This window comes from Pelmatolapia mariae, linkage group LG17 (assembly GCF_036321145.2).
Source record: "Pelmatolapia mariae isolate MD_Pm_ZW linkage group LG17, Pm_UMD_F_2, whole genome shotgun sequence".
NCBI classification, from domain to species: Eukaryota; Metazoa; Chordata; class Actinopteri; order Cichliformes; family Cichlidae; genus Pelmatolapia; species Pelmatolapia mariae.
In genome coordinates, this window is record NC_086242.1 from 38421346 (window position 1) to 38434672 (window position 13327).

Below are 13327 nucleotides of genomic sequence, written 5' to 3' on the forward strand. Positions count from 1 at the left end.
TTTTTATTTCATTTATTTTCAGTCACTTCCATTTTGCTTTTTTTAAATCACTTTTTTGTGCACAGTGTACCTGGATAAGAACTGTTTGTAATTTTCTCTAGTAATGTGATTGCACTCTTTTTTTGTGTTAAGCTCCTGTCCAAGAACTCTATGAGTTTTTGTTTAATACTAAAAGCTGGACATCTACAGAACACAACAATAGCTGACATCACAGATAATGGAACCCGCTAATGCATAATTAATTAGTAAATATAATAAGGATAAGGATATATAAGGATGTAAACACAATCTTTTTTGGTAAATGTGACAAAAGCAACATTCTGCACTGTCTGACTTAATAAACAAGATGAAGCATCACACAAAAACAAGCAGTGATCCAAAGCTACAGATGTCTGATGGAGTTACAGCCAGCCTCATGGCGATACTGAGAAAAGACGAGCCGTGTGACGGTGAAGTATGGGAGATGTGCACATAGCACAGCAGAGTGATGAAAAGAATGAGGGCAATACAGACTAACTTTTCAAAGTTTGATTTTCATACTCACTAATTTGCCTCTTCTTTAATAAATATATTGCTATTAATAATGGATCGTTTTTATCCACTTTCATTTTTGCTTTCTGAGTTCTAAATTACAAGACATTTCAAAGCAATAGTAGACAAACTAGATGAACCCTCATGTCAGCAGTAAGTTTATGTATGTTTATGTTTATGTAAAAGATCTGAAGTACATGCCAACTCCCATTGATAGAAGTGCAACTATAATCAAAAACAACTTTCAGAAGCTCATTCTCAGTTGCAAATAAAGCACTAAAGAAACAGTCTAGTTTCCATCCATCCATCCATCCATCTTCTTCCGCTTTATCCGGGGGCGGGTCGCGGGGGCAGCAGCCTAAGCAGAGAAGCCCAGACCTCCCTCTCCCCAGCCACCTCGTCTAGCTTATCCGGGGGAACACCAAGGCGTTCCCAGGCCAGCCGAGAGATATAATCCCTCCAGCGTGTCCTGGGTCTGCCCTGGGGCTTCCTCCCGGTGGGACATGCCCGGAACACCTCACCTAGGAGGCGCCCAGGAGGCTTCCTTGTCAGATGCCCGTACCACCTCAGCTGGCTCCTTTCAATGTGGAGGAGCAGCGGCTCTACTCTGAGCCCCTCCCGGATGGCTGAACTTCTCACCTTATCTCTAAGGGAGAGGCCAGCCACCCTTCGGAGGAAGTTCATTTCCACCGCTTGTATCCGCGATCTCGTTCTTTCGGTCACTACCCACAGCTCGTGGCCATAGGTGAGGGTCGGGACGTAGATCGACTGGTAAATTGAGAGCTTCACTTTTACACTCAGCTCTCTCTTCACCACGACGGACCGGTACAGCGTCCGCATCACTGCAGCCGCAGCAACAATCCGTCTGTCAATCTCCGGCTCCCTTCTCCCATCACTCGCGAACAAGACCCCGATATACTTGAACTCCTCCACTTGGGGCAGGAACTCATCCCCGACCCGGAGTGGGCACTCCACCCTTTTCCGGCTGAGAACCATGGCCTCAGATTTGGAGGTGTTGATCCTCATTCCCGCTGCTTCACACTCGGCTGCAAACCGTTCCAGTGCGAGCTGGAGGCCATCACCTGATGAAGCCAACAGAACCACATCATCTGCGAAAAGCAGAGATGAGATTCTGAGGCCACCGAAGTGAAAGCCCTCCGCCACTTGGCTGCGCCTAGAAATCCTGTCCATAAAAATTATGAACAGACTCGGTGACAAAGGGCAGCCCTGGTGGAGCCCATCACCCACCGGGAACGAGTCCGACTTATTGCCGGCAATGCGAACCAAGCTCTTGCAACGGTTGTATAGGGATCGAATGGCCCGTAGTAATGGGCCAGACACCCCATACTCCCGCAACACCTCCCACAGGACACCCCGAGGGACACGGTCGAATGCCTTCTCCAAGTCCACAAAACACATGTAGACTGGTTGGGCAAACTCCCATGCACCCTCAAGTATCCTTGAGAGGATAACGAGCTGGGCCAGTGTTCCGCGACCAGGACGAAAACCGCATTGTTCCTCCTGTATCTGAGGTTCGACTAGCGGACGAACTCTCCTTTCCAGCACCCTGGCATAGACCTTCCCAGGGAGGCTGAGGAGTGTGATCCCCCTGTAGTTGGAACACACCCTCTGGTCCCCCTTCTGAAAGATGGGGACCACCACCCCGGTCTGCCAGTCCAGGGGTACTGCCCCTGATCTCCACGCAACATTGTAGAGGCGTGTCAGCCAGGACAGCCCTACAACATCCAGAGCCTTCAGGAACTCGGGGCGGACCTCATCAACACCAGGGGCTCTGCCACCAAGGAGTTGTTTAACTGCCTCAGTGACCTCGCCCCCGGAAATTGGCGGATCATCCCCCTCATCCCCAGACTCTGCTTCCTCCTCGGAAGACGTGTCAGTGGGATTAAGGAGGTCCTCAAAGTATTCCTTCCACCGCCCGACAATTTTCTCAGTCGACGTCAGCAGCGCTCCACCAGCACTATATACAGTGCAGGTAGAGCACCGCTTTCCCCTCCTGAGGCGCCTGACGGTTAGCCAGAATCTCTTCGAGGAAGTCCGAAAGTCTTTTTCCATGGCCTCACCGAACTCCTCCCACACCCGAGTTTTTGCTTCAGCCACTGCCCGAGCCACATTCCGCTTGGCCTGTCGGTACCTATCAGCTGCCTGTCAGAAGTCCCACAGGCTAACCAAGCCCAATAGGACTCCTTCTTCAGCCTGGTGGCTCCCTTCACCTCTGGTGTCCACCATTTGGTTCAGGGGTTACCACCACGACAGGCACCAACCACCTTGCGGCCGCAGCTCAATGCAGCAGCTTCGGCAAAAGATATGCTGAACATGGTCCATTCGGACTCAATGTCCCCAGTCTCCCTCGGAATGCTGTTGAAGCTCTGCCGGAGGTGTGCGTTGAAGATCTCACGGACTGGGGCCTCTGCTAGGCGTTCCCAGCACACTACGCATTTAGGTGCACCGGGTCTGTCCAGTGTCCTCCCCCGCCACCTGATCCAACTCACCACCAGGTGGTGATCAGTTGACAGCTCAGCCCCTCTCTTTACCCGAGTGTCCAGAACATATGGTCGCAGGTCTGGTGATACGATTACAAAATCGATCATCGACCTGCAGCCTAGAGCATCCTGGTGTCTAGTTTCTTTATTGCTTTAATTAGTCTAAACTAATTTTAATCCACCAATAAAACTACTTCTCAAGAAAGGAGTAAACGAGGTTGTGTCTTAGCTTGCTAAGAAATTACTACGTTTTTTAAAAAATGCATATATAAAAACAATTTTAAAGATACATACTTGGGAGCAGAACCAATGGGTGTGGTGCTCTGACCCGAAAATACGAAACATAAATCGGATAGTCCCGAGAGACAGATTAAGATATTGTTGGTTTGGGTCTCTTTGTGATAGATATTGATGTAGCGCAATTTTTCCAACAGTGTGCAGCCTGCTGTATCTAAAGCTTCTCCCAGTTAGGCATAAGCATCTGGAATTTGTTTAACCATATATCTTTAAGATGAACCACAATCATATTAGTCATGCACAACAAAGCCCTATTATGTGGAATGTTGGTCTTAGTGACAGCGCCAACATCCCAAAGAAATTGTCTAGTTCTGCTGAAGGTTTCTTCCTGTTAAAAGGGAGTTTTTCCTTCCCACTGTCACCAAAGTGTTTGCTCATAGGGGGTCATATGATTGTTGGGTTTTTCTCTGTATGTATTATTGTAGGGTCTACCTTACAATATAAAGCCCCTTGAGGCCACTGTTGTTGTGATTTGGTGCTGTATAAATAAAATTGAATTGAAAATTCCATCTGAGCCGTCAAAGCACAATGACACAATGGCTCCGTTAAAACCTAGAGTACTGTGAGCGTCCTGAGGCTTAATGAGGCTTTACCTGGAAAATACATTATAGAAAAAATGGAGCCATGATAACAACAGACACAGACAAAGACATGTTTGTTCAAAAGACCGGTGAAAAACAGCTGGTGTGTGAGAGAGTGTGTGTGTGTGTGCTCTCAGTGGGTAAAGTCTATCTTTGTGCTGCCTTGACACTAACCTTCGAACTACACTGGAGCATAGAGACACAGTTCACTGGAGCGCCCAATGCAAATATGCATTCTGGTTGAAACTCTTAGAAATGACTGAAAAACATCTGTACACAAGGGATTCAACATAATATTCTGCTTTCCGTGCCACAGATGCAAGCTTAGACAAAGCAAACAAACACATTTAGAACGTCCACCTGTGTTATCCATAGCACCAAGTTATATCAATCTAAAACTGAAGAAGAAAACTAAATATAAAAAACAAAACAAGACAAGACAGTTGATTTTGTGCGTGAGCCCAAGTTTTTGAAGTCTTAAAAAATAGCCCTGATATAACTGTGATGTCGTCTGGGTGATCTAATTGGAGCCATTGAGAGTCGAAGGTTATACAACAAATTGCTTTATGGAAACACTTGAGTGAAGTTTATATTATTCATTCTGATCTTTGCAATCCACCACGTCTTGAGCGAAATATTTAGCTCTTTAGCTGCTAAGCGCTTTACTATGATTACTTGTATCTGGGTCTGTAGCTTCTGGAACAATGAACTAAAAATGAAATAAAACAGGCAAAAACATTTTTTAGGTTACAGTTTTTAGTGGTTTCATCTCTTTCTGTGACAGTAGTCACAGACTGGAGTGATTTTCTTCAATTTTCTCACTATTTATTTTTTTATTTTTTTTAAATACCTGTTCATCAGCTTCTCTCCCGATCAGACTGTGTACCTATCAGATTTGACCGTTTTGTCACGTTTCACTGCTGCACTAAACAATCCAAGCCAGTCTTTCAGAAATAGCAGCTGAGTTGCTCTAATCTGCCTTGACAAGTACACCAACACCCTAATTACATAACCTGGTGTTGCTTTAAGGGTAGGAGAGAGGGCTTTATTTGTATGTGACTGAATGTGGCTCGAGCTCAATCACACAGATTGAAACACAGTTAACTACGAGGTAATGATGTGATGATGGAGGAGATTTTGGCTGTTGGGGAATTTATGTGGGCTGTGACATAATAGGACAATCCATCAAGGTACTTATGCTAACAATGTGGGATTAGTGGGGTTTACCAATCATCTGTATTTAACATCCTAAGATTAATAGAGACAGCTGATAGAAGCTGTAGTTTTACATCAGACAATATCAAGGTCAAAGAATGATTTCAAACTGGTACCAGTTATGGTAGATCAAATTTCACAACAGAAAAGATAGACAGAGAGAGAATATGACATGAACTGCTTATCTGAGAGAGGTCATGCTTTTGTTTATTCAGCCTTACCACACAGACCAGAGGTCAGTAGATGAGTTGGAGCTCATTCTCTGAAAAATCAAAGTCCAATTCGGCTAGTAAAAGGATCAGGACACACACACACACACACACACACACACACACACACACACACACACACACACACACACACACACTGTGGATTGACAAATGAGAGGATGCAGTTTTCACCCTAGAAAACTCTCTTAACCACCTCTTTGGGTCAAGGATCTCTTGACCCAAACTCTTTCATGGTGTGCACTTTTAATTTCTCTTTGCTATTTGGGCTGATTGGAACCTGATGAATGTAAAAACAAAGAATTACCTGATTTTTTTTAACCTGGTTTTTGTTTCTGAGAAAGGATTATATAATTCTATAAGAGCAGAAGCAATCAAAAGTGACAACTTACTATCTAAAAAGCATTTTAAAAAGGTCTCTGTGAGCACTGTGACTTCATAAAGGTAAAGTGAGCTCATTACACATTCCGACTGTCTCATATGACAGGCTTTATGGTGTTTGTATAAATTCTTCCAACATTTTCTGGTATCCATGAACAAAACAGCTACAGTGAGGTGATGTCAGCAGCAGCTCTAATCCGTCATAAGGGGTCTTAGCTACCACTGGGCAGTCTATCTCAGTTATGTAAGGAGATTTACAGGCACTCTGCCATAACACCACACTCTGCAGTTACCATGATCAAGTTTATCAGAGCCAATACTGCCTGTATATGTCCCCTGGCTGTATTATGCTGGAGCATTATATTTAAAATCAATGAAAACTAATTTGGACTCATTAGTCAAAGCTTAGCTTTCAGTGTACTCTGTTCAGCCTTTTTTTAGTTAGCTCCTCCCAGTAGCTTCTGTTTAAATTGTGGCTATTGATTTTTTTTCATTGCTAACTTATTTTTCTGTCAAAAGTGATAGGATGACACACACAAACACAGATACACACACACACACACACACACACACACACACACACACACACACACACACACACACACACACACACACACACACACACACACACACACATATATGTGAATCAGTTGATGAGTAAACTTGTAAACTTGTAGCTTTTTCCCATGGTTTTGGTTTGTTTCCACACAGAGAAAAACCCAAGTGAACTCCAAGCGAACCAAAATGCGTCGCTAGAAACCACGTGAGAATGTTCAGCCTGCTCATTGGCCCGAAGTGTCTGGGGAGGTAGTAACAACAGTAAATACAGGAAGAGGATGCTGAGTTCTATCGGAGAACATAGAGAATTTCCATTTATTTCACACGTAAATTGTAAATGCATGGGTGCTTCTGCCAACAACCATTGCAGTCTCTCTCTGCAGCTTCCCTTTTAACTCTTCAGTCTCGTGCATGTTTATTCCATAATTAAATGCAGCCGCTCTGAACAGCTGCAATCAAAGAACAAAACCTCAAGCCTCTATACAAAATCAGCAACAGAAAACAAAGTCAGTGGAGCTGACTCATCATGGTCATGTCCAACTACAACTGTTGCAGAAATCTACAAGAAACAATCTTTTCGGCTTTCACTGCCTCTTTTGTCTCTTTCAGGTCATGTTGAGAGAGAACATATGGCGCTTGGGGTTAGAGGTCACTTCAAGGGAGGGGCTATGAGATGGTTGTTCAGGCCTTTCAAGAGCAACTGCTCACTTTGGTGGCAGGCCCCGCTGACTCCCACAAGCAGGCGATCGATCATTACCGCACCCCACCCCCTGACTCTTAACTTTGATTAGCAGCCTCTCATCCAGGATGGGGCCCCATATCTCCTGACTCTTTGCTTCCCTTTTATCAACGCAGCGCTGCTCCAAACAGTAAAGTGTCATTTATACCTACGTTGTAGGCTGAATCTATGTACAGCATACACACATGGCCCATGCCATTGCCAGCATTTATATCTGTGCAGTCCAATGCAACATGCAGTTACATTTCTAGGGAAATGCACCTCACATTGTAGGATTTCAGAATGGTCTGTGGTTATGATGTGACTATATCAAAGTTTAACACAGAATTATAAATTCCCTGTAAAACTAACAATCTAAAATCTAAAGGACTAAGAAAAAGACACAGCAGCATTTTTTAAAAGTTAAATCAAATATCTGTGAGCAAGATCTAGGATCTCCTTCAACACTGAACATCCCACACAACTATGTGGCACGCGTGGAGTCGAGAGGTGACAATTATTTCATAGTTCACAATGCCATAGAATTCATTTTATCATTTCATTTGTTTATCTTCATGCTACTTGGTTAAGTGAAGCAAAATTAAACAGATTATTATTCCAGGAAATCTATACGAGAGTCTGACATAATATGTTGGCCCAAAAATATAAATATAGTTAAATCACTTGTAAACTGCTGAGTGGGATCTAATCTGATTGAGGAGAAACACTTCAAAAGTCTACCTGAAAGCTTGATGTTAAGTATTCCACAGGTTTACCAAACAACACCTTCAATGGTTTTTGGTTTTTCTGGATAGATCTTTTTAACCAAAGGCAGAGCCTCCGCCAGCTTGAGCGAGTTTGGTGAAAGCATATGACAATAAATGAAGGAGGTGCCATCAGAATGGTAAATGAACTGGTTGTGATATCGTACTTTTCTACTCAAGCATTTAAAGCACTTTATACAACATGTCTCATTCACCCATTTACACACACATTCATACAAGTGTTTGTTGTTCTTTTGGGGAACATCAGAACTCAGTCAGGAGAAAACTTTTGTCTCCATGTCAAGTGAGGCAAAAACATCCACAGTCATTAAAAAGTCCACCTTTAGTGACAAGTTTTATAATAAGAGGATGCTGTTGGTCAAACACTGAAGAAAGCAGAGTGGAGTCAATAGCCTGAGTGTGTGTAGGGGAGTAGAGGAGGCACTGCTTAGGCCTGGCTGTGTGTTATATTACAGAGATGTGCTCAGTGTAGCCTGGAGGAAGTGTCCAAACAGATTACTCTAAAAAGCTTAACGACAGGCCGGCCATGCTGACAGAACACGAGGCAACAAACGGGGGACAGCAAAGTAAAAGAGACTGAGGCTAGAAGAGAGGAGAAGGAAGTAATGATGCGTGAAAGAAAGAAATCCACATTCAGAAAGACTCAGATCTGTAGCAAAAGCTAGCATGACAGTGGAGTCACTGTCCAAACGGACAAAAGCTCGGAAAGAAAAAGGAGTTAAAAATTCTATTTGAAAATGAGATCAACATTATTATTACAATACAAAAACTGCAGAGATGTTAACAGTCATTAGCCATTATAAGTGTCTGTGCCATATAATCTGTCCATTACCCATGCACACTATTGTTAACGTGAGTCAACAGGAGCGTCCATTACTGTTGTTAGCCTCTGTCATTAGCATACTTGTCATGCTGGCCGTTATGATGCAGTCGTTGTCCTGACTGCTCTCAGGCTGCTCTGGTGCAGACAGATGGTCCAGGCCAGAGGGGAGTTTTAGCAGTTTAAATCCCATTGTGGCCTGCAGCAGCAGCCCAAAGACACTCCCACCTCACGGCTGTCCTGTAAGCCCCTGTGCTTCACTGATATTTAAACCTGCACTGGGCAGCTTCCAAGCTAGTAGCATGGGAGGTTACTGTGCAAACACAATATTAAGAGTCATAAATGGGTATAGAATGGCCCATTGGAGAAGTAAATCTCCCCAGGGATCGATCATACAGCATCCCAAACTGGCTGGTAAGGGAGGAAATCACCAGACATCTCACAATATGACACTATCACAATGATAGATTATTATTGAGATTTTTAACATTTTGCAATGCTGAGTATTTTAATAACATATATTTCAAATTTATCACCTTATTTCAACCGCAAATCATGTTCTCACAGTTAACTTTGTCAGTATCTCTTGTATCCAATAAGATAAAAATATCTTCACTATCTCACTTCAGTTATTTTTTGCTACAAAATGAGATTCTCATGCATATCAGCGCTGTCACTACAACCTGCCATAAATGTTGCCATAAGATGAAAGTTGAAAATCACATCAGATATGTTTATTCTTTTTATAGTTGAACAAGCTTAACATAAACAGTTGAACTGGTAATGAAAACATTTTAGATCCATTCCTGAAAACAGGAATGGTTGTGAAAGGTTATGAAAGTGTCTTTCATAACCTGGAAGATTTAGGCTACAGGGGTCTGAAACCACCAGCTGCTTCCCCTCCACCAAGAGCGCATACCTTTCTTACATTGAGAGACAGAAGAGAGATGTGCAAGCCATGACCTCATATCTAAATCTACACGTGACAGCTCTCACTCCAAAGTTAGCTTTTCAGGCTGGTCACTTTAACTCCACAATGCTGCTGACCCAAAATGCATCTGGTGTTAGAATGCACAAACTATTTTAGGGCCTGTATGACAGCCAGGTTGTATTTATACCCCTGAGGCTGAGTGGTGTGGTATGGGCTGTGGGCCTGGGCTGAGACAGTGACTTCTTACAGGAGAGATTTAAACAGTTAAGAAAAAGTTCCTCACCAGCTGATTGGTTCTGAAGATTTCAGCTCAAGAACAGAAGATAAGTTTGACTACATTCAAATACTCAAAAGACCCCTTTTGAAGGATGCAGGTGGATGATATCAAGGATTGCCACAATAACACAGTGGCCAATGAGCTAGGATATACTACGCTTAGGATTGGCTGGTTACCAACAACTAAACTTTTAAAAATAAGAGTGAGCATTCTCCAAGAGGAAATAAATTGTGCATGATGTTATTTTCTCTGATGTATAAATTAATGAAAATATAATTAAAAACACAAACTGATACAATTACCCAAACATGGACTTTATGTATGATATTAGACATGGATAGCAGACATACAGGGAGAGCGAGAAGGTACGGCCAACTGTAAAAGGAGGTTGAGGCAGGTCTGCAGGAAGTTGGGCCCTCTTACTAAAACAATAAGCAGAGGGAAATAAGGCCACAGTAGCACACAAAAAGCAGGGAGGAGGGGAGTCGCAGCCTAAAAAAAAGCAAAAACAGCCTAATGTGGGTCACTCTGTTTGTTTCTGCCTCTAACTTAGGGGCAAAAGAATAAGTGGGGGGCTGAGATGCTGCCTAAGCTTGAAAAAAAAAACAAAAAACAATCAATATGTTGACATCAATCATTGCAATATTATCTTTGTGTACAACTGGAGATCACCAGTGACCGTGGCAGCAGATCTGATTACAGATAGTCAGAGCAGCTATTTCACATTTTTTACTATAGTTGTATTCATAAAAGCAACACATTTAGTTTATTTATAAGAAAACCTGATTGGATTCCATATTCTTTTCCTGATAAGATTTCTTCTTTTCACAGCACAAATAACAGGCTATTTTATTTAACTGGGATTTTTCACGGTAATAGTTTGACAACATGACGAGGCTATACTACATCATCTGTCAGCCTTTGTTGTGTCCCAAAAGTATGTATGCTGAAATCACCAAAGATACGCTATTTGAGCAGAACCAGCCTCAATGATTTGGGATGAAGGATTTCTTGAGCTGGTAGCATCTGTCTGATGAATCTGTTGTCATCCAGAGGCTCACTCTTAGAGCTGACTAACTAATCTCGTGATTTTCTTTTTTAAACAGCCCATTGGGAATCCTCACCAAGCTGGCCACTTCACCACTGATCACATTTGATGAAGTTTAAAGCAAAGGAAGTATATAATGTATCTCTGGTATAAAACTGTAGCTTCCCACCACAGTAGTTTTAAGTATATTTTTAAAATACTTACTTATAAGGGTTTTTTTTTAAACAAATGATGCCTTTACAGTTTGTATCTCAGCAGTGCAGCAGAGTAGCATCACTGCTGAGCAGATGGCCACAGCCAAGCAGTGTCTTTATGGAAAGCAAGGATAAGCAATTGGTTTATGAAACCCAGTGCTGGAAAGTTATTTCCCCCTTTCAATAAAATTTTAATATACTATCTGTGTATAGGTTCAGTTTTGTTTGGGCTAGATTAACTTCATTCGTTTCACTTAATCATCCAGGCTTTAAGCCAAGTCACTTGTGTGCAACATGAACACATTGACTTTACAATTCGCAACTTTGCCCCAGAGGCAAAAGTTACAATTCAACTGTGATGCAATACAGCAAGCAACTCTCCTGTTGATCCACAAAGCAAAGCTTGCCACAGTGCATTTAAAAAAACAACAAAAAAACTCCACTCTGGCTGTTACAGAGGGAGAAAATAAAAACTGAGCCTGTGAGTGAATGCATCTGGTGACAAAGTAAACAAGCTGAAACTGAGGTTGGTGCCACTGAAGAGCAGACATCGGCTCTTCTTTAATAACCAGGATGAAAAAGATTTCTGTGAATACACAACAGGGATCCTGCCATCTATGTACAGGAATTACATGTCAAAAAAGACATTCTGCTGTGGAGACAATATCACCATCTTAGTCCACACCTGCGGTAGTACTGAACGTAACTATGCTTTTTTATTTTACTATTAAAACTCATACAAACAAACCGGCGAAGAACACGTAATGTATCCAAACATGGCTTTATTTTGTTTCAAAAGTTACTTAAAATGTATCATTTTAAGCCACAACAAGCATCAAACTCAAAATCGATTCATTTGGGAAACACTGACACTGAAGCTTGAGAGCAGCTCTGAGACGTAGCACAGCACAGGAAGCCGAGATCAGATTATAGGATTCGGCAAAGATAGGTTACTGCTGATTTCTCAAAAGCTTATTACCTTAAATGACATTGGTTTCCGCAGCTCATATACTGTGATCAGACAGGAATGATGCGTATCTTTATTCCGTTAACCTAATGTATAGACACTGCTCATTTGCACTGTAGTAACTCTTTGAAGTAACTGTTTCATTCCACTTATTTGTAAAGATGTGTATGTGTCACTTGTGTTTTAGGGTGTTCTGAAATCTCACTATATGTTACATAAATGTATTAAATGGTTTACAATAAAAAGTCAGAGCTCCATAGCGGTGGATGGATCGTTATAGTTAACAACACCGTATTAAGCGAGAGGGGACCGTAGCGGTTCCATTTGACTTTAAAACACGTTCATAACTCAACAACAGAAAAGAAGCCACATACCTGCTAACTCGTCCGGTTCAAGTCCCGTTTCTGTGTCTATTCCACAAATAACAAAGTAGTGCGCGAAGCGGCAGGGCGCCGCGGCCGACCCCGCGGAGGTCCCGCTCATCCCGGCTTCGGTGAGCTGCGAGGTCCGTTCCTAGTTCTTCAAGCGATACATCCAAGAGGAAAAGGCGGGGGCTAAATAAAATGCTCCAGTCTTTGATAAAGCTCTTCTGTTACGCGTCGTATGAGAAAATGAAACATTGGCAGTATAAGAGCTGCTTTATAAAAGTCAGTGACCGGAGCTTCTGTGCAGCTTCCCGACACACTACTAACTCTACGGGACAAGAGGGCTGTGTGAATCCCCGCCTCGGCAAAGCTCGGAGGAGTCGACTGACGAGGCGGGATATTCAAATACAACCTATGGTCCTCATATTCGTCAAGCTGACAGACTGCAACACACGGTTACTCGTTTAAATTAGAAATAAATAATTAAATAAATACCCTACTTAAAAAATATGACTGACTATTTGCATTTTTGTAGGGATTTAAGGTCCTTTTCATGACATTTCAGCACAATTTAATAGTTCTAAAAGATCTCATCACCCATACGGCATATTATGTCACTTCCATTTTCAAATAATAAAAAGTTGTGTCCAACTAACTTTTAAAGGCACATAAAAATCAACCTTTGAAAATGACAAATTAGAGAAGAGACAAACACAGCCACAGACAATAAACTGCAGCGTATTGTTATGAAAAACAACACAGAGGAGTTGTCTGTGAACGATGATTTTAATAGATTTTAATAGAAAAATAGAGTTTTTGTTGCATGTGTACTAAAACACACAAAACCTGTAATGGTCATTGACCCTCCACCCAGAACGGTAAAATCTACATGATTTAACATTCACGTGCTGACTTCTCTGATAAACACAAA

General features: G+C 42.3%; 1 protein-coding gene across 8 annotated transcripts in view; it reads right to left on the minus strand.

Moving 5' to 3' along the window:
* dennd5b (DENN/MADD domain containing 5B) overlaps positions 1-12727 on the minus strand; it is a 75789-nt gene extending 63062 nt beyond the window's left edge. For all 8 annotated transcript variants that reach the window (XM_063460516.1, XM_063460515.1, XM_063460512.1 and 5 more), the window contains exon 1: positions 12406-12727. In XM_063460516.1, the coding sequence (XP_063316586.1) occupies positions 12406-12514 (109 nt within the window). In that variant the 5' untranslated portion in view covers positions 12515-12727. The remainder of the gene's footprint in view (positions 1-12405) is intronic.
* Positions 12728-13327: the final 600 nt, after the last annotated feature.